Below are 27,009 nucleotides of genomic sequence, written 5' to 3' on the forward strand. Positions count from 1 at the left end.
AAGTTTACTGCCATCTGTTGGTCGGGATTGTAAATACAGCGTATTGATGATCTAATTGTGTACAGATGGGCGCTACGGAGCGCATTCGCCGCTACGATTGCAACCAGGAGCCAGCTCCTCTCCTCAAGTCGTTTGAACCAACCTCTTCCCCACCCTCATTTCCATCTAGTTGACTATTGTTATTGTTGTTGAATATTCAAGGGTTTCGAAGGAAGAGTGTTCAGATCATCGTCGAGATCGACGAAGAGTATGAGATGAGTATGCGATCAAATAACTATGATATGAGAAGCGATGAGCAAAATTCATCAACGCATACTATAGTAATGTAGGGTGGCCTGATGATGAGGCGACAACGACGTCGGTCTGCACACGGAATGACCGTGGTTCAAATTCCTTCCGTACCATTCCCCAGTAGTGAGAACTGACTATCCAACTACGTAGTTTCAGCAAATCTAGTAAGCCATTCGATCGGCGTTACTTAAAAGCTCGTTGGGCCTAGAATAAGAACTTTTTTAATGTACTTAGCCAGCATATAATATTAGTGTAAGATATGTTGTAAGGATAAGTTATCGTACGACGTGTAATAAAGAAGTTCGTTGTCTGATCGCGGCTATCCTTCACCGAGATCGAAAGTCTTCGTAAGCTTTAGGGTGCAGAGTCGAGGGTCACGACACTATTTGAAGCAGACTCCGGAGCCGTTTTTCCCATCCACTTGTGTCCAGCGCAAGCTTTGATTTTGTAGAACGTATTCTATTATGTATCTAACAAAGTCTGATTCTTTGGCACTACATCCTCCAGAGGCCTTAGCCTGTCATCTCTGGTATCTATGATTTGATTTTACCCGTAACTGGATAGACGGATCGGACAGGATTCGATACCCATTAATGCCATGTGAATGCGTAAATAATATTTTAGATAGTGAAGTAATATCTTAGCGATTATTACACGATTATCAAAGTTACTCCAATTAGAATCAACATCACTTCCGATATCAATTTAATATCCGGAAGCGAGGATTAACATTCTCTACCGCATTTCCCATCGTTATCCCCTAGTTTCAAGTGCCACCTGTCCCTTCGTGTGTTGGATGTAATTAACCACCTTTCAATTCTAGCACGAGCTAATTAAATACATTAAATACAAATGTGCAGTGCGTGATCTGATCAAAGCTCAAACATGAACGATCGATGCGAAATTCTTTCGAACGATACCGCGAAGGAAAATAAAAACGGGCGCTTGTGTTGTGTGATAACCAGCAGAAAATTAACACCGCACGAGCAGCACGTGTATGCTACCACCATTGGAACCAGCATGTTGTAAGCTGGTGCGTTGATTCCACTTGTTCACCAGCAGCCACGTACCGCTGCCGTTACTGCCGTACCGTTCACTTTAACCCCATGTCATCCTCTGCACGTGGCGCCAAACGGAACGCCCTGTGGATCGCATAATTCGACGACATAGGTGTCGACATGCTTTAATGCCCAATGCGTCACGCACACCGGAAGGTCTAGTCAACTTCCGGCACGGTACAAATCTGCAACCGAATTCCGATCGTTAAGGTTTCATTTGCCAGGCGACAACTACTAGCAGGTTCACACGCGCCACATCGTACGATCGTTTGGGATTGTAAGAATTTAACAAAAAAAAAACTGCTAGCAAAAAATCTGCTGACCAGCGAAAAAGGAAGCCTGTAACTCACAAGCTGGCCAAATTTTTGTTACAATCACAAAAAAGAAACGTCGTAAAGCACAATTTTAATGATACCTCAAAATTTGAACGGAAGTTTTTCTTTTCTACTCTAAGGGCTTCCGTAGAAGGAAATGAATTTTACAAACGGAGATAACGAACGCATCACGAATCGGATGAGAAAGCACTAGCATTTTTTTAAGGTGCATTTCATAATCGGTAATAAAATGAAAATCAATGGAAAAATTTAACCCACTTAACCATCATGTAATCCTAATATTTTGAACCGCCAAAGGGCAGACGACGTTTGGAAGGGCCCAGGACGCATCGTACCGAATGCCAACCGATCGTACCGATCGTGCGAATGCTCGCGATCGCGTACTCGCGCGAGACCACAGGCAACAGGTATGCGAGCGGTTAGTGCACGCGGGTTGGAAAATTCATCGGCGAAAACGCAGCACACACCTGTGGACTACGATCGAGTGTGCGCCAGCTGAGCCGTTCAGTTGTTCGTAAGATCGCGATAGAGCTGCACGCAACGCGCTTTCACACTGTGTCGCCGACCGGGTTGGGTGCCGAGTAGTGGTGTAGTTGTAGTACCAGAAGTGTTTTCGCCCAAAAGGTCTTTTGCAGTTGGTGTGTAGTGGTTTGTTGTTATATCTTTTTTTCCCCCGTTGACTTCCTCGCTTTTACTGTGGTGAACTGCGGTGTGTCTTGTGGTCTGCTGTTAAATTTAGTGTGAAGCAGTAAACTAAACCTACCTGCTCCTGTACGGTACGTGGCTGAAGGTAAACACAGGCTACATTGTGCTGATCCGGAATCCTTGAACCAACTGCGGCAACCGTGTGGCAGTCTCAGTGAAGTGAGTGTAAGGAGAGAAAGAGAGTTTATGCCTAAAACATAGATATGTGTATTTGATAAGGCAAGATCCTGAATGCATTAGACTCATTAGAACCGAATAGATTGTTGTCCCATCCCATCAGTCCTGCCAAACGGAAGACGTCGATTCTTCAGTTGAAAGTGTAAAGTTAGTTGCCGCTATACGGCGTACGGGAAAGTGAAACGGTGCTGCGTTCCGGGTGTACGCACGCATGCCTATCACGGTTATGCACATGGTTGTGGTGATACACATTGTTGAAGGAATGGTTTCCTGAGTGGGTGTTGTAGGCCATGGCGTACACGTTCGTTCGTTTGTTTTTGATTTGATTTGTTTGTGCGCCTTTTTTAGTGTGTGTGGATCGTCTGCTTGTATCAGCTGTTGGTTTTATTTGATGTTTTGGGGGCGCCATACAAAACTACATGATGTTTCGGCCTAGGCGAGAGGAAAGGAATTTGGATAGTTGTGGTGAATTCCGTTGGTTGTCACAGGCAGCAGGAAAATAAAACTTCAAATTCAAGACAACCGTGCTACCCGGGAAGAAAGAAGCTTTGAAAGCTTTTATAATTTAATAAGTAATTTAATGAGCAATATTGTGACGTAAGTTAGGTTAACCTCCTCTAATTTATAAGTAATTTTCAAGCTATGATTTTTCAGACATAATTTTTTCTTAAAAAAAAACTTTAAAAAAATTATTCAAGTGCTTTACCAAAATTTTACAACGACGTGCTTCTTATAATTAACATAAATGTAGCATAAGTGTAGTAATTTTTTCGGAATTTCACTATCATTGCGTAAAAATTTAATAAATATCGCATTTTTCAAAACAATACTTTTACGTCACATTGATATGCTTTTCAGATATTTTTTGTGCTTTTGTTGTGATCTTAACCTCTTTACCTCACCCTCAAGATCTCTTGTGATCTTAACCTCAGCCAAAAGAAGCATTTTGGTGGTAAAACTTGGCAAATCATTTAAATAATTATTTTTTAGAATTTTTTAAATTTTGTAGCGAAAAATAATGTCAACTTACAAACATAATAGCTTGAAAAATTCCGATAATTGAGGCAATTTATGTTGAACAAATTGAAAGAGGAAAAAAAATAATTTTCGTCAATATTTTGAATCGATATTGGATTACGCATTGAATAGTTATAGGCATCCAATGTTGCTGGCTACCCTGAGAGCCCGGTGGCTTGGAATACAAGGTTTCGATCCAAATAATTTAACGCTTGAATCACTCAGAGGATGTTTTCCCAATGGATAGTGGAATATTGCAAACTTATTGTAGCTGTTTGCATTCATACAATGGAGTATGAGGGAATTGAGGGAAATTGGATACTCGATTATGGAACTGTTTATGTGGTTTCTACTGGGCTCAACGGTCGTTAGGTCACGCCGTCCATCGAATGGCTAAATTGGTTCTCTCCAGGTAAACCAGCAAAATGAAAAATGTTTTCCAACAGTATCTTTACATTAGCACGCCGTATCAAACACATTTGACTGAGTTCAATGTAAAAAGAATAGAATGATAAGTTATTTAAATTATTGGGAATATTCCACCCACCTTTGTGCATCAAAATTCCATTACATGATTGCAAAGATCTCCGTAGATCTCTCTCCGATTTCTAGAATCGGAGGGGAATAGGGTTAATGCACTTGGTGGTCTATATCTTAGCAAACGCTTTGGAGTTATCGCCGAAAAAGGGGAATTATTACCCCCAAAATTCGGATTCGAGTCACTCCCGTCCCAAGGGCAGTTGGTTTCGCTGTTTGCAAAACACAGTTTTGCAACAAAATTTTGAAACACCGTGGGTTTGATTGACGTTCGACTCACACCGAAGATCGTAGGTTTCAAAGGTGCGTACGATTGCTTTACGTATAAGGCGAGACAAGCATCTGTGTCATCTTAGAGTGAGGTGGTTTGTCTGCCTGTTGCACCTTGAAATGTGTAAAATTTATTGCCCAAAACTCACTCTGGTTACGATTTTGAATTAATCGACAGTTTGTATAGTATATCAATCGTAGAAATGCGGTCAGCTAGAGGTTTCTAGTGCTCTAAGGTATGCTAATTTGACTATCAGAGATATATTTTGTGAATGTGCTTTACTGTGGATATTCTTTTATTTCTGTACGCAAACCATATTGTTCTAAAGGCAATTTCCCGCACAATAAGAACGTGCGAATTAACAGCAGTTTGCGTAGTTGAGTCATGACCCTGAACTTGTGCTGCAGTTTCCACGGCTGCATGATATGGTAGCAAGGGTGAGAATGGCGGTAAAACAAGCGAAAACAAAACAAAAAATTGTTTTTTTTTCCGAAGCAATGAAATCAAAAGCTGATCTTCTAATGCACGGGGTTTGTGTGTTAATGGGACCGTGTGGTGCAGTTGTTGTTTTGAACACTCGCAATGCATCATTAGGCTTTATTTCCCGTTAGAATGTAGTAATATCTTAACCCCGTCGTTATGGATGGCCTTCGACATGACACGTTTCCTGATAGAGTTTTGTGAATGGTTTTTGTTGTTGTTGAATTTTTTGGTAGCCAGGTCTTAGCAGAGTCAGCAGTCAGCAATTTAACCACCTGTCGGTAATAATTGTTTGAAATGAAAATTACTGATTCCGATTGAATGATCAATTTTTTTTGTAGTATAAAGTCTTTGCATGAAGATCGTGATGATTAAGTTTGTTTTAAGAATAAAAACGAAGAAGAGAAATACAAACTTGATCAATATTTGCCATAAGCATGTGCAAATTGGAATTTCAATCAAGTTTGCATGCAAAACTTTGACCCACACATGGCACCATCGTGTCCATTCAACGTGCCTGACGACACTCATCACAATTCATTGCCATTTCAAAAAAGGGATTCCCCTACGATACGATCTGGACATTCAGAGAGACCAAAAATCTTGTTACCGCAAACTGGTTGGTTTGATTGGCACGGGGGGGAAAAAAACAGTAACGCCGCGTGCTAGACACGCTGGCGTATTAAATGATAGGTTAGATTACATGGTTAGCTGTGGTTTTTGTTTAATAATACCACTTATACCACACCACAACTCAACTGCCTCCCCCGATTGCACCGATCGTAGGCCCTGACGTTGCAGAAATGTATTCGTTTGTGGCGGCCCAAGAAACATTTTTAGTTTGATTACATCTCATTTAATGCTCCTTTCTTGATCGGGATAAGGACTCGTTCTATAGAAAGTTCTTAGCATTTTTTCGATTTGTTCGACTTCGATACTTTCTAAAGATAGATTTTGTCTCTACACTTTTGTCTCTCACATGATTCTCTCATAAAATTTTTGTGTATTTTTACCATTGATACGTCAACTGTTGATGCTGCATCGAAATTATCTACGGAAAAATTACGTCATAGTTGAAAAAACATTTTTAAGTGCCTCAAATTTCCTTTAAAAGTTTGTTTTAGGCCCACAACAGCTTTCCCGCGATATGGAAAAAGCTGTTACCTTATTAAAAGCTTCAATTTCGCATACAAATTCATGAAACGTCTGATTGATGTATCAGTATGGCTAACAAATATTGAAAATACTTCTAATATAAAGATGGACAGTATTAATAGCATTAAGTTCTAAATATCCCAACCGAGCACACCCGGGATATGGTGGCTTATGGCCTTTCACAGCTCGGAGAAGGAAATGTCTCCCAGCAAAGATGAAAGGAGTATACTAATTTTAAGTTTATTGTAAGCAATACGGCCTGGCCGTCCTTGATGAATAAAAAAAAAGTTCTAAATATCTTCCATGGCACATCATTAACGCGATCACTTGAGGTTAAACAGGTTCTGAATTTCATTTTAATTCATTTTAAGGGTCCGTTAAAGGGCTTTGATAAGTCATCTGAGGCTTAAAAACGGTACAAATAATTTTAATTGAATTGAATTGAAGAATTGAGAAGACGTAAAGTCCTAACGATCTTAATACTCATTGAGAAACTATCACTTGAACTTTAAACGCGCAGTCTTTGAGTTTATGTATAAGCTGTCAGATGCTCTTAGCAGTGCTCTTACATGATGTTTTCGGCATAGCAAAAATTGTGTGTAGTTTTCTTACTCGTTCTCCTAGTCATGTTCAAGACATGTAAAAACTATTGATCATCATGCAAAGTCATGATAAACCTGTTCCGATCTGGTTTGAGACTAAAAACACGTGGGGGATGTTTATTGGGCGCCTCGAAACAAGCAGGAATTTCTTTACTTCCTGGGGAGAGCTAATTGAGTTACGATTGGGTGTACATTTTTATTTTTTACCATACGAAGTGATCGATCGGTTCGTTTCCCGTGTGTCCCTGATGGTTTGTGTGTGAAGGTGAGTAACGAGGTAGGTAACGAACGCTGAAAAATGTTATAGATCACCTTCGATTTATTGCGCCCGCGAGAAGCTGCATCTAGTACAGTGTGCTCTTCTCATTCTTGCTGCTCACAACAATAGAATTGAGCAATTAAAGTAAAACGCAAACAATAATCATCCATCAGTTGCCGTGTACACTGAGACGGTTCAGAATACAAACAAAAATACAGTAAATGTTTTTAAAAACTCAATCAACGTGTCAGCACAACTTTTGCACAACTTTCGAATGTGGCAGTACCTTCACGATGGGTCAAAAGGGTCACGTGTAGCAGCACAACCGCTAATTTCTTCCAGTTTTTTTTTCTCTCTCAATTTCCTAACGTGCGACCTCCTCGCGCTTTGAAGATGCTTTTGGGGTGTTGCCTGGGTGCTTAATGGTGCCTACCTGGAGGTGCCACCTATCAACCTGGCACGGTTATTACACGGTTGACCTTCGACGCGCCGTAATTACTTTCTCAAAAACATTTCTACTCACACACAAACACTTGCCCGCCCAGAAGCGCCACAGTGTGGCAGGCCCGATGGTCAAAGTTTCGCCCGAGGCAAGGCTACGCACCATCCTAGCCCAACACGAACGGCCGTGTACAGTGTCCACTGTGTGCCAGGGCTTTGCTGGGGTGCATTCAGTGATTCAATTTCTATCTCCAATGCGTGATCAAACGCTGCTACTTGCTCGCAAGTGATGGTCATTTTTATTGTTGCGACATTATTATATTTTAATGACCCTTACTCAGCGGCCTAGGTATAACTAGGTTAGAGTAGATGTTTTTTTTTTACAAACAAATAGACGTTTTTGCGGTGCAGTCAAAGCCCAATTTCGACCCCTAATGTGACCGTCACCGATCGTTGCAAATAGGCGTTTGTAATAATGATGACGATCACACAAGACGAAGCAACCAAAAAAATCCATCCGACGCGGACTATAAAACGGAAAGTTGGCGAATGGTTGGATCCGTCTTTGGTTGGCGAATCACAAAGGATTCCCTTTCGTCACGTGACGCGCTGTTTTGTTCCTAAACGGCGCACCGGTCTAGACTCGCGTTGCGTTGCCGGCATTTTTACGGGCCACGGTTCGTTGACCATCGACCGAATGCGTACCGCACGTTAAGGCGCGTTACCATGCCGTTCGGTAACGGGGTGGGCACATGAACATGATTTTGATGGACCAACCGTTTATGGCTTCACAAAACTAGCCTTTTACAAATTCACACACTTACATACGTATTACGGATCTCGGAAGGTGGGAGGCGGTGGGCTGACTCGTTTCGACAACAACACAACTAGTGTTGTTCACTAGCGATCAGTGCATTCGAAAGGCATTTTTACTTGTTTTTTTTCCCTCTTGTTGGTGTGTGAGAGTTTTTAATGTATTTGTGTGTTTTTGCAACTGTTTATGGTTTGTAGTTTTGAAACGACAAGCCGGTCTTTACCGGTTTCTACCGGTCCTGTCGAAGTGTAAACAAAACGTATAAACAACGATCAGCGCGATCTATCAGATGGTAATTTGGCACGCGGGAAACACGTTTTTGCCGCGAGTGAACGGCACGATCACGTGCTTAGGACCGTTATAAAAAAAACCATTTGTTTGTTACAATTTTTGAATTTCAACCAAAGATGGCTGATTGGGCTTACGGGTCTTCACGCGGCAGGACCGCAGCTCAAACCCCATTCGGACCGTTCTTACGTTGTGAGGACTACGACTATCCAACTACGCGGTATCAGCGAGTCCAGCAAGTCCGTCATATGCCCGGCCTGAGCACGGAGATCGTTAGGCCAAGTAGAAGATTTTTCGAAAGGAAAAGTGATTTATTTTTCATTTTAAAATCTACTGTTCGATTACGATCGTTCGACAATCGATTCGAATGGCATTAATAACCCGGTAACCACAATATTCTTATTACCAGCAGCGTTGCGGTGGTTCCATTCGAACCATTATCCATGAAATTGGGGAATCCATGTACTAATGATTGTGGGTACGTTCGGAAGTGCTATTGGTTCGTGAAGCAAAACCTGCAAACCAATCACTCTGGTTTCGTCCAAACCAGCCGCGCTAGCGATCGGTAGGAAATTCCCTTCAAACTGGTTTCTTTGGTGCAGGACCGGCCAGACCAAATGGAAATCACACCCGAGTAATCTTTGCCCGATCGTTTAAGGGAAACTTTGTTCAGACACTAGTTAGTTAAGGTATTGATAACCTTGAAGATTAGCAGCGCGGCATTAGTAGAACAATGCGATAAGCTTACAACATAATGTAACATAATGCTGATCAATATAAGAAAGCTGGTCAATTGCTGATCAATTTCATCTGGAGCAGGCACGTGCTGTATTGATCATATCACGAAGTCTTTCAGACTTTGAAGGCCAACTGCAGTATGCCATACTGCAGACGACCGATTCAATATGACGCTTTACCTAATTTTCCCGCTTTTTCTTCAACACTCGTCGATGATTCACGAAGATGGAATGCTTGCAATTACTTGCAAGATGTTTGTCGTTGTCGTTTGATGCCGGATTTACCGTTGCCGTGCACGTTTATTCACATCGCCAGACGCCCTGTGACAGAAACGTTGAACCCCGTCGTTGCATTCAGCAACGGACAGCTGTGGATGTGGGAAAGTTACAGCAGCAATAAAGGCAAAACCCCTCATTGCACATAGCATATACAAACAGTTCCATTGTAAAGTCATCTAATGGCGTTGTGATTGTTTTCCTGCAAGTAAAGAATTTTTAAACGATTGTTAATAATTGAACATTTAAACGTTCCACCAACCTGAGGTTGAATTTGTTTCCCCTTTTGAGGGTTTGCTTCTTTCGCTTAAGGAATTTGAAAAATCTTTGTATAATCAAATCATTGTAGCACGTGCATGACGATTGTAACAAAGTATAGCGAACTGAATTGATCTCAAGCAAACCTCGTTCATGACGAAAACACCAAATGACACAATCATTAGTATTGATGGAAGTCTGGAAGCTTGCGTCGGATCAGCGAAACCGTCCATTATCTGGTATCTGGTAATTAATTACCGTTACCACATGGTAAGCAGGGTGTCGGTGATAGAGAATGACAAAAAGTACTTGCTTCCGGACGGAAGGAAGTGAGGACCGCCGACCAGTGCTTAATGAGAACTGTTTGCCACCGCTAAACACGTGTCAGCATCGTTGGCGACTAATCTTAATCAGCGGGGAAGTTTGACACGATCTTTCGCCATGTGCGTTAGTGGTGGGAATAGTTTCACAAAAAAACAGGAGTGAAGCAGCTCGAACAGGATTTTTCAAAGATTTTGTATTAAAAACATTTTCGGATATCACTTAATCTATGATCATGATAAATTTTAGTTTACATTTTATAAAATATTTTATGTACATTCTTCTTCTTCTTCTTGGCTTAACGGCCTCTAAGATGGTGCCGGCCATCGAAATGGTTTACTAGACTTGCCGATATCACGTAGTTGGATAGTCAGTCCTCACTCCGGGGTACGGTCCCCGGATGGGATTTGAACCCCGGTCCTGCCGTTTGAAGACCGGTCCCGATGTCGCCAACACCACCTATAACAGTGACAGTGGCGCCGATCTTCATACGGCAGGCTCAAAGCCGATTTGGACCGTTCCTCCGTCGTGAGAAATAATCAGCGGCCGGTGTGAGCTAGTAAGTGGTTAACCAAGAAGAAATGTACATAAAGCTTCAACGATTGTCCATCTAATGAACTAATCTAATCAAATTTCGAACATCTTTTCATTTATTACATGTTAATTTTACGTCTAAGAACTTTTCCTCCATTTTGTTGATCATATCGTTTGAACCGCTAGCGCTGGGTTGGCTAGCGTTGATCAAGGAGCGGTTTTTGTAGCGATAACCATAGAAAGGATATTTGGACTGATTGTTCATCAGCACTTAGGAACGATATTTAAAGCAGCGTCGATTTTTGGAGCGCTGGTCATTGGATCTTAAGTAATTATGTTTGAATCGTCGGTTAAAGGAACGATATTAGATGCGTTCTTTCTCAGGAACTTAGGAACAATATTTGGAGCGTCGGAGAAAGGAACGGTATTTGAAGCGATCCCCATTGGAACTAAGAAACGATGTTTGGGGGGTTGTTCATACGAGCGATAGTAGAGCGATGATTCTCAGGAACTTATGAACGATATATGTGCTCCTAGGAACCTTTGAACGATATTTGGTACGGTGTTGAAATGGATCTGAAGATGGAAGAGGAACTGTTCCACAAGGTTCGTTTATAATAGCTTTTCGCGTATGTATTCTTTGGACGTTTTTTGTTGAATTGTTACTCTGAATGATTAAGCAAGGGAAGTGAAACATGTCTGTTCGGCATGTAAGATCACATGAAATTAATCATGTTCAATCGATCACTGTTAACAGCTTGTGAGATTTGTTTTTGCTCATTTTAGGAGAAATTTTATACCAGCTACAGCTAGTTGAGAAACCCGAATCAACTGGTTTGCCCACGGAAAACCTGTTTTTTTAAGCTCGCCACGGTCAGGTTCAGTGCCTATCGAGATGGGGATTTTACAACTCCTAACAAAAAGCACATTTTTTTTTCGCGGGCAACCATACAGTTTGGGGTTTGCTTCTGTAAAGCACCAAGACGAACTATGTAACTATACCTTTAGCAAGCGACTGTTGTATAAGCTCGCACATGTAGATCGCGGGCGTAGTTACATGATCGGCGTGGAAGTTGGTGTAACACGGTCGCGACTATCTTACAGTACGTTCCAATTTAGACAGATGTCATTACAATCTGCATCATGGGCAGGTTATTGCGTTAAAACCGCGCCGTTACGTTTGGTTGTCGTTCGATGGTGATCGGCACAAGCCTTCAGGCCTCACAGATGCGTACGAAATAAGATCGATATTCCCTGTATCGCGCTGCATAAACAATTATCCGTCCGATAAATTGGTCCCAATCCGGTTGATGCAGCAGCTTGGCAATATTGGTGGCACGTGCTCGATTGCATCACGCCATCGTCGACCGTTCTTATACGCGCGTTTTAATTGAATGCCTAATGTTTCTCTGAATTAACGATCAGGCGCTCCCGCTCGATGGTTTGAGGCTACATTAGGCTGCACACTAGAATCCTTACATGCCGCATGCCGTCTCGCAAAGTCTCGCTTCCAAACGCAGACAGAACCGAGACCGATTTGTAGTGCGTTATATTCGCACATTAAGCATAATTATATTCATCGTCTAAACTGGTGCGAATTGGTGAGTTCCCGCACCAAAAGAAAATCACATTAGGCCAAACTCCTCCAGCAGGGCAGTGTTGAGGCAGCAGTGTAACGGGTGTACGGTGGAATCGCCTCCGGACAGCGGTGTTAAGTGTTATTACTGCAGACAGACGTTACCAAAGGTCAACCTCAGGTCGGACGCGGAGAGGTTGCTGTTTGCAAAACTGGCTCATCTGGCGAAGCGAGCAGCACTTCAACAATGTCAAGTAGAATGATTCAAAAGCAAAAAAAAGCAAGCAAACAAACGCACAACTGCGCCGCTCAGCGCATCCCAGGCACAAACGAGGCGGCCACGTTTTTCCATTCTTGGCTGTGCGTAAATGCGCTCCGCACACGCTAACCTTCGCGTGTACAATGGCTTCGGTGCTATGTGTGGATGCACGCAGCATACCACTGCATTCCACCGTCGTGGCATCGTAAACCGTACTGCAGCAGCATCATCCGTCGATCAGCAACTTGCTTCCTTTAGCGCCGTGCAACGGAACTGACAAAATCGATCATTTCCACGGTACGATCGACCCTTTCTCGATTGTCATATTGTGTGCCACGGCGAGTATCCTTTTTAATCGCCGATGCAAATGGTCTCGAAAGTGAGAGAACGAACGATTCAATGACAATGTTTTCTACACCGTTATTGGGCTTCCGGTTGAAGCGGATACATGATACCGGTTGATACCGTCCGGAAGAACCTTGACCGGAGAGTGCTCGGTCGGTCGGTCGGAGCTGTGTAGAATCGTCGCGATTTTTTAGGCAAACAAACTAATGCAAATGTTGGCGTGATCGAACGTGAAATCTTGTTGCTGTTTGTCGTATCCGGATTATAAAATAAAAACCGTTAGAAGAGTGTTTTGCATCACGGTTTGCAGACGGAGATTCGGAAGATATGGCTACTTCCTGCTCGGAGGTAGGTTCGTTGATAATGCTTCTTATTGGTTTGGTTTGCCTGACAATGATCGCTTTTACGACCTTTTTTGGGGCCATAAATTCTAGCTATAGGGGCACGAACCAGCTGAATATTCAAATGCGATTCGATCGAAGTATTTTTTCGCCTATTCTATTGTAAACGGTAGTTATACCAATAGCTAAAAATATATTTTTCTGCGCGATTTTTTCGAGATGTATGGTAAAAATGGTCACTATCTCTGACACGTTACCATGCTACAGTTTTCTGCCAACTTTAGCCAAAGGTTACAACAATAAGTTTGCTGGTCTTATTTGATTTAAAAGTTTGATTGTTTCATCATCTATCCGTTCTTGCCAAGAAATTATCTAGACATGTTCTCCTCATCAAATTGGTTCACAAATCCGCGCTGAGGTGGAACTAGGACTCGTTCACCTTCGGCAAGTTTGGAATTCTCCAAAATCCCCGAACGCTTCATTTTTTCCAACGCACGATTTGAGTAGATGACGACATCACTTCGTTCTTTTATTGGTGCTCTTTTTTGCCGGTGGCAATTGTTCTGGAGTCTTCTTGAACTATAATTCTCGCAAGATCTACCTGCCAGTCCAGAAGAAAAGCATAACACCCAGATCTAGACTCTCTAGACTTCTCCAGAAGGGACAAAAATCTTATAAGTATTTGCTCGATCGTCCCCGGTCAACATGGCTGACGTTGAACACAATGGCTGACGTTTTTTTTAGGTCCGGTTTGAGCAGAAAGATCTCGTATCTACTGCAAATAAAGTGATGAAAGGCATCAATCAATAGGATCAATTTGTCTGGCTCTATCTGGCTAGACTATGTACTATGACTTTTGGATGTACTTTTTTCGTCATATAAAATAAAATGACTCTTCTCTGACGCTTCTCTGATACGATAGGACTGCTCAGTAGTCTTTCCTGTTCCGAAGGCATGCAGTGCAATGTTCACACGTGTGTGACTTATTACCAACACCTTGTAGACAGACGTTCAATCATTTTTCACCTAAGCCCCTGTGGGAACGGATGAAGTTTACCTTGCCCTAGAACTGGTCGTGTAGTTAAGATAAAAGGAAAAAAATAAACTAAGATCCTGCGAGTGTGCCCTCAGTGTGCGCAGCCATAAATAATCAATTTTATCCGGAACGAATGGGACCCACTCCCACAAGTCTCGGGAACCACCGATCGTGCCCTGGAATTGATGGAAGCGTATGAACTGTTAGGAGTGGCCATTCCCGGACCATTCTTACCCTTGACAGATTTTTGCACCATCAGTTGCAGGATTTCAATGCTCAATCTGCACTGTGAGTGTGCCGTATTGGTTCCCACGTGTATCACCTGAGTACTGGACACCATCGAAAAGGCAACTGGGTGAGAGGTTTACAATGGGCCAGGATATGCAAATCATTCTTTCGCCACCCGCGTTCCAGACGATTGCCTTTGTTGTCCATAAAGTGCAAACACGAGTGCCGCACTCGATTATCGTGCGACGTAGTATTGATTTATGGGCCAGCCCGTGGGCGGGAGTTTCCACGGCTTGCGACAGCTCGTCAACATTAGCCCTTTGCATGCCTACCTCTGTAACCACCTTATCGAGCGTTCGACAAAGTCCGGTCACGATCATGATCGAGTGATTGGAAGCGTGTCCGGTTGAGCCGATTTGCATAAAATGTGTATCAAATGTGGTCGGCGCTGGCTGGTTTTGCAAATGTGCACGCGACAGCAAATGTGCCTTCCGTTACCTGCGGTATCGGTTCCGAAGGTTCGAACACCTCCGGAATCATTCGTTGCCTTCGCTGTAGTGGCACATCGCAGGTAAAAAAAGGGGCGTCTTTTATTGTTATTGATCGTTTCAGTGGCGAGTTTCGGCGCGCTTTCTTACGGGTTCGGTTCGATTAATGAGCGGTACTCTTGGAAACGGTCGCGGTCCAAGCAGGAAGTGGGCATTGTGTACGGCCGGCGATTCAGCCAAACCGGTTCTGATTCGGCGAAGGGTCAACGAGCAGCAGGCTACATGAAGAACGCCCGTACGAATCGCGTGACATCGTAACATTGCCCGCCTGGGACGGGTAGAAACTGGAACGAACTGGATGTTTCCACCGATTTTCGGATGAACCCACCTTCCGAAGAGTCGGCACAAGAAAGTGTACGCAGTACACCATCCGCGCCGTAAAGATGGACGGTATGGTTGTCGAGGGTGGACTTTGATGGGCTAGGTTCGATGATATTGCGAGGATATTGGACATGGAAGTGACTCAAGGTCAGAAAGCAGGTTTTACAAATATCCTTTCGACTGTTGTTTTCTCGTGATGGTCAAGCACAGCCACGAGACAACATCCGTACAATGGGTGGGTGGAGCTTTAAGCTCATAAAACACTTCGCCATCCAAGGACATTCACGAAAAATACGCACGCTTGACGTCAAACCAATGGAGCCGCCTGGTGCGTGTTAGAATGCGATTGGTTTATTTTGATTTTGTCGGTTTGGGACGCGTTTGACAGGACCAGGCAGCGTAGGCAAGTGTTTGCCGCTAATTGAACCAGTTTGCTAAAAACAATGCTCTAGTTTTTTGTTCAGAAAAGTAGAAATGATCAAAACATTCCACAACCAGTCCTTGTCGGATTTTCGTTGCTGACATAACGGTCGTGAGAAATTCGTTTGCCGCCATTACAAGATAACTTAACTAGAAGGCAAACTAAACAACACTACTGAAGAATGATATACTACCGCCTGATAACCTCGATCGGAACGAACCCCTTCAAGAACGATCGTACGGTAGAATTATTGTTTCTTTTCACCACTTCGCCTTATGCAATGTATGGCAAAACGATCATAGGAGATCATCGATGGGAAAAAACAGATCGCACATTCTGTGATTGGATTAGCATTTGCGATCTTCCGCGAACGGGTGGAAGGCTTTCCCGCTATCGTGCATCGATCAGATACAAGATATGCTGCTTGCTTGTCTGGTGCGATAGATAATAGAAGGTTAGGCTTTATCAAACTATCTCACGAAACAATCGCAGCCAAGGCGTAGGTCAGTAGTTTTCCGCTGCCCTCACTGTTGAAGCCTTTTCTCAAACTTATTAGATCAATGTGGCAACAGTAGTGTAACTGCTATCTGTGTGGTTTGATGTACGATTAGATTGCGCTACACGTAATAGTTTGATGTAGAACAAAGCGGTGTTTTCTCATTCTTGGAAGTTGGAGACGCTTTTTTTCTTACTAGAATCGTTCGATCGAATCGTTCTAAAATTCAAACTAGAAACTTTCATCTTCAAACAGACACACCTCAACGCGTGTATATAAGCTTTCGCACAAGCACACACGTCTGGGCACTAGTGTTGGTGAAGGTACAGACGTATTCCAGTGTGTTGTGTGATTCAGCGGGATTTTGAGGGTTAATGCAAAAAATGGCTGTCCGGCATTTAAGTGTTCCAGCCGTTGCGATCAGTACGATCATAACCGCTCGGGACGCCGTTGCGGATGGTCGAATATTCGCAAAACTGGAAGCGGCACTAAATGTACCAGAAGCTATAAAATTCTTCTCGCAAGGTCCACGTGTGCGAAACGTGAGGGCGTGCTTACGTCAAAGCAAGTGCTCACTGCTGGCCATCCTAGTTTGCTAGTGATTGACTTTGATCAATGTAATTTTCCTATAATCGAACCTGCCTAGTTAGCTGCGGTTTCGAACGTGAATTTTCGATACCACAATCAACTCCACATTCCCGACCCGGTGTGTACATGCGTGCGTCATTCTTGATCTGTTTCAAACCAAACGGTGTGCGCTCGTCCAGGTGTGAAAATTGTGTTTTGTTAACGTGTTAGCATGTTTAACGGTAGGTCGCTAAGTGTCAATAACAATGGTCGGCAAATTAGTTCTAGCCAGCATGGAGTGAAACCGTGCGTGATGTCGTTTGTGATTGTGATTATGCGTTGAAATGCGTCTCTCCATTAGAATTGGCTTATCATTTTAACATCTTCTTGCTCATAGTGATAACTAGTTTGATATCTTTATTTTAAAATATACTTCCGAATTTTCCATCGTGAAACTAATGGCGGACAGTGGACAACAGCACCCTTCAAAAAAAGAATAAAATGCCACAATGACTACAGATCGTTGTTTACGCAGACGAGAAAACGTGATCCACTTATCAGTGAATCCTTTGGGAAGCTGGCAAACTGTACACGGTACACATTGTTTGGTCCGATTGTCCGCCGAAATTGTAGGTGTGAACAATTGACTGATAGCAACCAAAAAAGAGAGGAATTATTGCATCAACAAACAAACATCCACTGTTGTTGTCTTCAGTCGGAGAAGGGACCAAAAAAAATACCCCAAAAACGCACAACCAGATGGTTAGCAGAGTGGACCGTGACGGAAATTTGCCTAACGAATTCGTATCCTCCGCAGCTCGTGTTTGCGTATTTGTGATCGTTGCTCGTGCTCTTGAAGGCGTTTTTTTGCAATAAAACTCGCTCCCCGTATCGAGCAACGGTTCATTCGTTGGTTGATCGCGACGCGCATACGTACATTGCCTGATGCTGAACAGCTCGACCGTTCTCGATTTACGTTGCAGGTGACAACAATTCCGGCTGCCGACTGGTAAGGATGAAGACCCAAATCCATACGATCAGCGTCCCGAACGACGGTTCGTACGACAACGAAGCGCTGAGCTGCTCAACGATCGACATATCGACGCAACATGGCGAACCGCACGGTGGTTTGCGTGGTTCGAACGAGTTCATTCGTAAGTAGTCCCCAGCTGCAGGGTGATCAGGGATCCAGAGTGTAAAATCCGTCTTTGTTTTCACCCGTTCAGTGTCCGACAGTGGGAAGAAGGTTACGAGCGATGATCAGACCGGACAGCTTCATCTTTGGCTGCAGCGTAAAGCCAAAAGTGCCTTCTCCGAGAAGATGATTAAAAAACGTTTGCCCATTCTACGATGGCTACCGCAGTAAGTAGATGGTGACTTTCTTGTAAATCCCAGCCAAAAATGGGTTCGTACCTGGCGGGTCATAACAGCGAAACTGGTTATTGCTCTCCACAGATACAACTCCACGGATGCGATCGGGGATTTAGTGGCGGGAATAACCGTCGGCCTGACGGTAATACCACAAGCGCTTGCCTATGCCGGTATAGCCGGGGTTCCCGCAGCGGTTAGTACAGCTTACCTTACCGGTATTGCAGATGTGCGTAAACGTTCCATTTTTTCCCACTTCGTTTCCGCCATTTTTCAGTACGGACTGTACGGATCGTTTCTCGGTTGCATCGTCTACATCGTGTTCGGCAGCTGTAAAGATGTGCCGATGGGACCGACCGCCATTGCCTCACTGCTTACCTTCCAAACCGCCGGTGGAAACGTTGGAAAAGCCATACTGCTCTGCTTCCTGTCCGGCGTGGTGGAACTGATGATGGGGCTGCTTGGGTTAGGATTTCTGGTCGATTTTGTGTCCGGACCGGTCTCGTCCGGCTTTACCTCGGCCGTTTCGTTGATTATAGTGACATCGCAAGTGAAGGACGTACTTGGCATATCGGCCAAAGGGACGACGTTTATCGAAATTTGGCGCAATATTTTCAACGACATACACAACGTGCAGCTGTGGGACACGTTCCTTGGAATTACCTGCATTGCCGTGCTGTTGATCATGAGAGTATGTATTGGGCACAGCTATATTTTACGACTTGCTAATGAATCATTAATGCTATTCTTGCAGATTATTGCCGGCTTAAAAGTTGGACCAGCCGATGATGAGCTCAAGTCAAAGAACCATCGCATCATCAACAAAATGATGTGGCTGATTGGTACCTCCCGTAATGCGATCCTCGTAGTGGTTTGCGGTGCCATCGGTTACACGTTTCAATCGTCTGCCGCCGCACCGTTCAAACTGATCGGAGACATCCCACCGGGTATGCCATCGTTTATGGCACCACCGTTTTCACTGACGGCCAATGAAACGACGAGTGGGCATGAAGAATCGTTTATGGATATGGTATCGAGCCTTGGTTCGGGGCTGATCGTTGTTCCACTGATTGCGCTAATGGAGAACATTGCGATCTGTAAAGCGTTCTGTAAGTTACGCTCGGGTACGCTTTTACCGCAGAGAACACAGAGCTAATGAGCCTTTCTTTTGCAGCGAATGGTAAGCCGGTAGATGCGACACAGGAGTTGATTGCCATCGGGCTTGCCAATATAGCCAACTCGTTCGTGCAAGGATTCCCCGGTACGGGTTCGCTGAGCCGCAGTGCGGTCAACAACGCTTCCGGTGTGCGTACACCGATGGGAAACATCTATACGATGGGACTGGTAGTGTTGTCACTGCTGTTCTTTACGCCATACTTTTCGTACATTCCGAAAGCATCGCTAGCGGCCGTGATTATTGCGGTGGTTGTATTTATGGTGGAGGTAAAAGTAGTGAAACCTATGTGGCGGACCAAAAGTAAGTATGCGATGGTTTTGTAAGCTGAAGAACGCTACGATGTTTAATTGGTTTTTTAAACTTACAGAAAGTGATCTGATTCCCGGCCTGGGAACGTTCATCGCATGTCTGGCACTTCCACTGGAAATGGGCATCCTGTTTGGAGTAGGATTGAACGTCGTGTTTATTTTATATCACGCTGCCCGACCAAAGATTTCCGTTGAACGTTTAACGGTAAGCTTAAAATTGCATCAACCAGCAAGTACATACGAACTAATGCGTTGTTTTGCTCTTTCCCACCTTCAGAGTCCTGGCGGAGCAGAATATCTAATTATTACACCCGATCGGTGCTTGATCTTCCCATCAGTTGATTACGTCCGCAATCTGGTGACAAAGCAATCTATTCGACAGTCGCTACCGGTAGTGATCGACTGTTCGCACGTGTACGGTGCCGATTTTACTGCCGCTACCGTAATCGACAGCATAACGCAAGACTTTGCCAGACGCGATCAGCCATTGTTTTTCTACAACCTTAAGCCGAGCGTTTGTGCAATTTTCGAAGGTTTGTCGCCGGCCGATTTTGTGGTATACTATCGGGAAGAGCATCTGGATGATCTGCTAAAGCAGCGTGCCTATAAACCAAAGGAAGTGATTAGTGCCTAGTGCCGTGCGTCACGCGGCCTGAGCAAGACAGCGACGACACGAGCGAGTGACCCATTATTGTCAACTATTGCGAACAGTATTAAGCAACATGAAACAATAAGTACGTGCCAGATTACCAGACGAATCGCTGCGTTCCACCATTCCCAACTATTCCTACTGCACCATTCCGTGAGCTGTTCCGTTGGGTATGTTAATATTACGGCTTACGGCAACACGAACTTATTCTACAAAGGTTAAACATATTGTCAAACCTTCTCCAATGTTTCGAACGTTACCTTAATGTAGTAATTTTTGCCGACGCTTCAACGATTGTATAGGTTCTACGATGTAGGTATTATTTAAGAGCACGATAAAGGAACGTCAGGTGGAAACAGCAATAACATTATTATTTAATTATTAGTATCACGAAAATGTTCCAAGAATGGTTAGCGTTTAGCTGTAAGGGCACACATGTTTTAGTATGGCCTAGTAACTTTAAAAACAATTGGCGTCCATCGAATGAATGTACTTTACCGATGACTCAAAGTACCTTGCCCCGCGAATCTGAGAGGTAATAAATTAATAAACAAGGAAATTGTATTGAATGTATCTTGTATTTGTTCTTCATTGACTCTGGTAAGTTTAGTATTAAAACTTTTGGAGATCTTTTACATAATATATTTGATGGGGACGGTTACAACCATCAATTATCTTAGTTAGAATGAGATTAATGCTTCATCATCGTCTCTTCTTGTTGGTATAACCTTTTAAAGTCCTTCATGTTGGGCATCTAATGGCTCACTAGGCTTATTGATTGCTACGTAGTTGGATATTCAGTCCTCACTACGGGGAAACGATCCGGATGGGATTTCAACCCCAGTCCAACCGTGTGAAGACCGGCACCGTTGTCGACTTACCTCCAGGCCCCAGTTGATTTAATTACTTATCTTGACTCTAAATGGAGGTTTCCATGACGAAGGCAGTAGTGTCGTCAGACATAGTAGAACACTGAGGATCGAATCTCATTCACATCATCTCAGGGCATGCTATCCATCCAGCTACAGGAGGTTGTGTAGAGCCAAAGGTGAAAAATTGCTTCATAGGATTTTCAGTATGGATCAAAAAGAAAATTTTGGTAAATTTTAAACATTTTTTGAATATTGTCCAAAACATAAAATATATTCACGCTCAAAAATTTTCATCGCTTCTTTTTTCAAATGTTATTGAACCCAAAATTTTAAACGAAATATTCCAAACTTTTTCAGAAATATTTCATTCGTTTCAAGGTTTGTAAACATGACATTTTGTCAGCTGTCAAATTGCAACACATGCTCAAACCTTCCCCCTACATACTTTGGATCAACATAAATCGTAAACAACGTGCAACGTGCAACCAATTCCGTACTTGGCGGAACAATTTTAGTTTAAACGTGTATTTTGTGATAAATCTGCTGTAAATTCCAACCGAATACAAACAATGAAACGACTTTCTGAACAACAAACAAAGGTTTTGTTTGAAAAACTATCCAAATAGTAAGTATGCGGGCTTGTGTCGGTTCTGTTGCCTGGCCGGGCCATTTGCCGCAAGAGAGTAATGCAATGTTTGGGTTTTCTGTCCCTCTTTTTTAGTATTGGAACGAATGTAAAGCTGTTAATTGACCGTACCGATGGTACCTACTGCTTCCGCGAGCTAAAATCCCGCGTCTACTACATGTCGGAGAAAATTCTTAAACTAGCAGAAACGGTACCAAGGGAACACATGGTATCGGTAGGCACGTGCTTCGGCAAGTTTACCAAGGGCAACAAGTTTATACTGCACATTACCGCACTGGCCTATCTAGCCCCGTACGCGCAGTACAAAATCTGGCTCAAGCCAGCGGCCGAGCAGCAGTTCCTGTACGGTAATAACGTCGCGAAATCGGGCATGGGCCGTATCACCGAAAACACACCCGTCTACCAGGGTGTTATCGTGATGTCGATGAATGATGTTCCGCTCGGATTTGGTGTGGCGGCAAAATCCACGAACGACTGTAAAATGGCCGATCCTTTAGTAACGGTTTGCTTCCATCAAGCGGATATTGGTGAATACATTCGATCGGAGGAAAACTTAATCTAAGCAAGTGGTAAAATAAAAATTGAAAACACACGGACATATGCGGCTTTTTTTTTTGCAGACGGGCTTACGGAACGTGATGTAGCAGTCGGCCTATTTGGGCGCTGTCAAAGTGACAGTTGTAATGTTTTGGTTCGAACAGCTTGTAATCATACGGGCGCACACAGCGTTGCAAACGTGCGCTCGTCACACTTGTTCTTCTCGTTTCGCGCACAAAACGAGTTCTCCTTACTTGAAACCCCGACCGAACCGGCTCCAAAGTCCAATCGTTTGTATACGAGTGGGGCACATATTGATTGATAAATGTGTGATGCGCTAGAAAGTGGAACGAAGTGAACGGGTGCTTTAGTCAATCGTCGGGGTCGTTGCTCTATGCATGTAAACATTGGTACCCCAGTGTAGTGTAGCATACCGTATTCTTCCCCTCGTCAACACTGCTAACCCCTGTAGCTACTTCTAGAACTGGATCAGTTTAGTAGTGGAACAAAACAAACATGAATCGGGAAAGCATTTACTACCTTCCGGCGGAAAGCTCCGAAAGTACGTTTTGCTACGACGAAGACCGTCCTCCGTTGCCGTTGCCGAAGCTGGATCATACGCTTAAGCGGTATTTGGAATCGCTGAAACCATTCGGCACCGTGGAAGAGCTGGAAAATACGAAAAAAATCATCGAGACCTTTCGCAAGGGCGTTGGTGCGAAGCTGCAAGCGATACTGGAAGAGAAGGCAGCGAAGGAAAAAAATTGGGTAAGTAGGAAGATTATGTCCGCTCGCGCGTGTATGTGTGTATTATCATTCACTTGGACGCTTCACCAAACAGAGTCCGTTTATTATCTTGCGCAGAAACGAAAGTCATATATTTTGGGAATATTTAATCAGGCAAAGATAAAGAATGGCAAACGAACCACGAACGACACAACGATGATCGTTCAAGCTGCACCAAGAGAGAGGGAGAGAGAGTTTAAAGTTCAGTCGGTATCGCTCTTGTCCCGCCGTGCATGTGGACGTACGTCCGGAAGTTTGAGTAACCGATCGATCCAGTACGCGGCTGCGTAATTCTGCTGACTGAGCAGCAAGTTGCGGAGGCTGTGAAGTCGAGCCCTTAGCACTGGTGGTCCACGAAACCTCTTGCCTTTCAGCATGTGCTTCAGGATTTCATGCCTCAGCTCAGTGGGAATGCTGTCCGGGATTTGACCGACGGTTTCTCTTGGACCGCTCAATTCACGCACACTCTCGTCATCACGCAGCATCCGGACGAAGGCGGCTCGAAGCGCTTCCTGCACTTGCGGTTGCACATTGTCCTCGAACTGATGCAAAAATCGCACAATGTTTACCTGCGCTGGAAGATAGATTTCGAACGATTGCTGGCACTCGCTAGATGGCGGATTACTCTCGTTTGTAAAGTCCGCTTCGGCGATACAGTCGAAAATGGTGCTTTCGGATGTGTCGGACAGCGGTTGCTGTGCCGCCGAAGAAACACTGAAGCACACGGCGAGGACTATAGAATAGCGAATGTTGTGCCACATTTCGATAACCGATTTTCGGTACTGTGCAGCTGGACGAGTCGCGAGAGACAATCTAGACGCAACATTGGTGGTCTCATTCTCTTCGACAAGCGAACGCACTTGCCCCGGTTGTTTGATAAGACATTTGATAACCATCAACACCTGTCTGATACAACCGGTTTGAGTACACGGAGTGCTCTGTAACCGTTTTTGTCATGTGTGTTTGCTTGCCATCGTGACTCGGGAAAAACCAACATCCCGTGCACAATGGAGGCCTATGGTCGTTGGTAAACAAGCCTTCTTGAGCATTAATGTGGTTTGTTTTCCTCACCGCAAGACCGGTGACTCACATCCGGAAATCAGTGTGCGCACCGAAAGATACATCTTGTGACAAGAGAATTTATCTAATGAAAATGTTTGCTCTACAAAAAAGATACCTGGCTGGGAAAGATTTTTTAGTATAAAATAGCTGCTACCTTAGGACATTATAGGACACAGGTGAAGTTAAGCGAACAGTGAAAATCAACATGAAACTAGCAAGCATCGTAGCCGTACTAGCTGTGGTAGTGGTCGGTGTATCGGCCCGACCCCGCCCCAATGGTGATCTGCGCGAAAAGTTGCACGAATTCTTGTCCATGCTGCCGGAAGATATCCGTACGGAGTTGGAAACCGCGATCCGCAACCACGAGAAACCATCGGCCGAATTTTTCGAAAAGGTTCGCGATCAAATGTTAGTACAGCTGCAGGAAAATCAACGATTCCGTGAGTTTGCCGAGCAGCAGTACAATCAGTTCCTCGGAATGCGTACACCGGAGCTGCGTGAAGAAATTGTAAGCCTGAGGGAGAATTGGATCAACACTGGGGAGATGCCACAAGTGGATGAGGAGTTGGGTACCAAGCTGCAGCAACATTTCCAGCAGCTGAAGCAATCCCATTTCGAGCAGTTCCTGGCCCGTCTTTCGCCAGCGCTGCGTGAGCAGGTGCAGGCTGTGCTTGTTGCCGGTCAGGGTCAACAGGGACGTCCCCATTTCAACCACGAGCTACGTGAAGCCATCCGTCAACACTTCCAGAAGCTGAAGGAACCTCAGATGCTGTAAGGAAATGGTTTTTAACTGGATCTATAAGCAAAATCGGGTTTTTATTGTTGCGCTGAACGATGGCGCATGATTAATTAAATAAAACTTATACATATACACAAAAGAAGAGTCGTATTTGAATACATTTTCTTTCAAATGGGGGAAGAAATGAAAAAAAAAAAAGAAATTAGATTAATGTTGTAAGAAATTAACGCGTAACATATCGGAACCATTTTCATCCACAGGTCGACAAATGGTGGGAAGACTATGCCTACTGCACCCTGCGCATGGCACTGATTCCTTACTGTGTGATGGTACAACCATTGCTGCTCGATGCCGTCGGTCTGGAGGCGATTCCGGACAACTTTCTCAAAGGTCCTGCCACCTGTTTGCATCACAATATGGTGTTCTGGAAGTTGCTGCGTACCGAACGGTTGCGACCAATTGCGAGCGCCGACAAGAAGAACGTTTTTTCGGCCGACTTGTATCGGCGTCTGTACAACACCGTCCGAACGCCTGGTATCGAGATGGATAAAGTTGAAAGCTATTTCCGGACGGAAAAGGAAGGTCCCTGTCCGTCGCATATTGTCGTGCTGTACGGAGGTCGGATCTTTAAAATTCCGGGCCTCGATGCTGAGGGAGATCCCTTGAGCCCGCAGGATTTCCTGTTCACTTTGCAGCAGATTCAAGTGAAGGTGGAAGGCAGCAGTGTTAAGCATGCGGGTGTGCCGGCACTAACGAATGACGATCGAACGTCGTGGGCCCGCAATCGGCAACATTTGATAGAACTTTCGGCACGCAACAAGAGCATGGTGCGGGAAATTGAGGAAGCGGTCGCACTGATGATACTCGATACACACTGTCCAAAGAATTATTCGGATCTGGCACAGTTAGCCTTAACCGGGGATATACACTCGAAATGGACGGACAAGAGTTGCGGTACGATCGCGTTTAAGAACGGCCAGATGGGATGCTACGGTGAACATTGCTGCTATGATGGTTCGATTTCGATGTCCATCAGCCTGTACGTTATGATGAGCATTGCGGAGGAAGGTGTTCCGGATTGGGATATTCCCCCGAAGCATTTAATTCTTCCGGAGGAATTGGTTTTTGATTTAGATGACACGCTGCGTGGCGAAATCGCTCGAATGGAAACGGTTATTGACGAAATGGTAAGCTTAATGATTGTTTTTCCTATCAGAACATCCGCTTAGTACTCCTTGTGTTTGATTTCTTTACAGCAAAACTGTGTAGTTGTTTCGATGGATCAGTTCCAGGACTACGGAAAAGCGTTTATGAAAAAGCATAAAATTCATCCAGATGCGTACGTACAAACGGCCCTGCTGTTGACGTACTACCGACTACATGGAACCTTTGCCCCTACGTACGAAACGGCCATGATGCGCCAATTCTACAAAGGACGCACGGAAACGTGTCGTTCGTGCAGTATTGAGGCGGTCCGATTTATGGAGGCGATGGAAACTGCCAGCACAACCGACGCCGATCGAGCGAAACTGTTTAAGGTGGCCGCAAACAGACAGATGGAGCTGATGAACGAAGCTCGCAAGGGTAATGGAATCGATCGGCATTTGTTTGGGCTGTGGTGTGCCGCCTACGACAATGGTATACCGATTCCGGAGCTGTATGATGACCCACTGTACAGCAAGAGTGGTGGGGGTGGCAACTTCATCCTTTCCACCAGCACGCTCGGGTACACGATCAACTGTGGTTACGTTGCACCGATGTGTATGGATGGTTACGGTTGCTTCTACACGATGCTGGAGGATTGTATTTGGGCAATTTTTTCGGCGTACCGGGACAGCAGTGTTACCAGCTGCCATAAGTTTCAGCAGACATTCCACCAGGTGATGGTAGATTTGAAAAATCTGCTAGGACGGTCTGATCTACCGAACAAGCTTTAGTTTATGCGTTGGTAAAATGAATAGGTTGACACGGTGTACGGGAAGAGGGAAGTAAAATTGACAAAACATACGGGAGGTGGGCCAATTTCTTAGTTTTAAAACGCGACCAAAGGTCAAAGGGTATTGTGGTTTTATCACTTCTGTTGTATTCATCACATAAAATTTTTAATACGCTTCTAGCTTTACGGTGTATTACTTTTATTTATCGGAAACAATTTCTTTTTGTCTTCTTCT

At 44.2% G+C, this 27,009-nt stretch overlaps 4 protein-coding genes across 4 annotated transcripts in view; all 4 read left to right on the forward strand.

Moving 5' to 3' along the window:
- The window catches only part of LOC126557017 (ankyrin repeat domain-containing protein 27-like), a 74,059-nt gene extending 53,839 nt beyond the window's left edge, over positions 1-20,220 (forward strand). The window contains exon 2 of the mRNA XM_050212653.1: positions 20,209-20,220. The gene's annotated coding sequence lies outside the window, so the exon portion shown is untranslated. The remainder of the gene's footprint in view (positions 1-20,208) is intronic.
- On the forward strand, positions 17,646-20,190 carry LOC126557361 (sodium-independent sulfate anion transporter). The gene is made up of 8 exons (XM_050213103.1): positions 17,646-17,848; positions 17,921-18,056; positions 18,150-18,258; positions 18,340-18,753; positions 18,817-19,171; positions 19,237-19,539; positions 19,607-19,752; positions 19,825-20,190. The coding sequence occupies exons 1-8, from the start codon at positions 17,710-17,712 to the stop codon at positions 20,179-20,181; spliced, it is 1,959 nt and encodes a 652-aa protein (XP_050069060.1). The 5' UTR covers positions 17,646-17,709; the 3' UTR covers positions 20,182-20,190.
- Positions 20,221-21,623: 1,403 nt separating the features above from the next.
- LOC126559202 (60S ribosome subunit biogenesis protein NIP7 homolog) lies at positions 21,624-22,286 on the forward strand. The gene is made up of 2 exons (XM_050215327.1): positions 21,624-21,693; positions 21,790-22,286. Exons 1-2 carry the CDS (start codon positions 21,638-21,640, stop codon positions 22,274-22,276), a joined length of 543 nt encoding a protein of 180 aa, XP_050071284.1. The 5' UTR covers positions 21,624-21,637; the 3' UTR covers positions 22,277-22,286.
- A 473-nt stretch (positions 22,287-22,759) lies between these two features.
- Positions 22,760-26,775, forward strand: LOC126557429 (peroxisomal carnitine O-octanoyltransferase). Its single transcript, XM_050213204.1, has 3 exons — positions 22,760-23,019; positions 25,099-26,025; positions 26,095-26,775. The coding sequence occupies exons 1-3, from the start codon at positions 22,768-22,770 to the stop codon at positions 26,773-26,775; spliced, it is 1,860 nt and encodes a 619-aa protein (XP_050069161.1). The 5' UTR covers positions 22,760-22,767.
- The last annotated feature ends 234 nt before the right edge of the window (positions 26,776-27,009 follow it).

This window comes from Anopheles maculipalpis, chromosome 2RL, assembly GCF_943734695.1.
Source record: "Anopheles maculipalpis chromosome 2RL, idAnoMacuDA_375_x, whole genome shotgun sequence".
In the NCBI taxonomy this organism is placed as follows: Eukaryota; Metazoa; Arthropoda; class Insecta; order Diptera; family Culicidae; genus Anopheles; species Anopheles maculipalpis.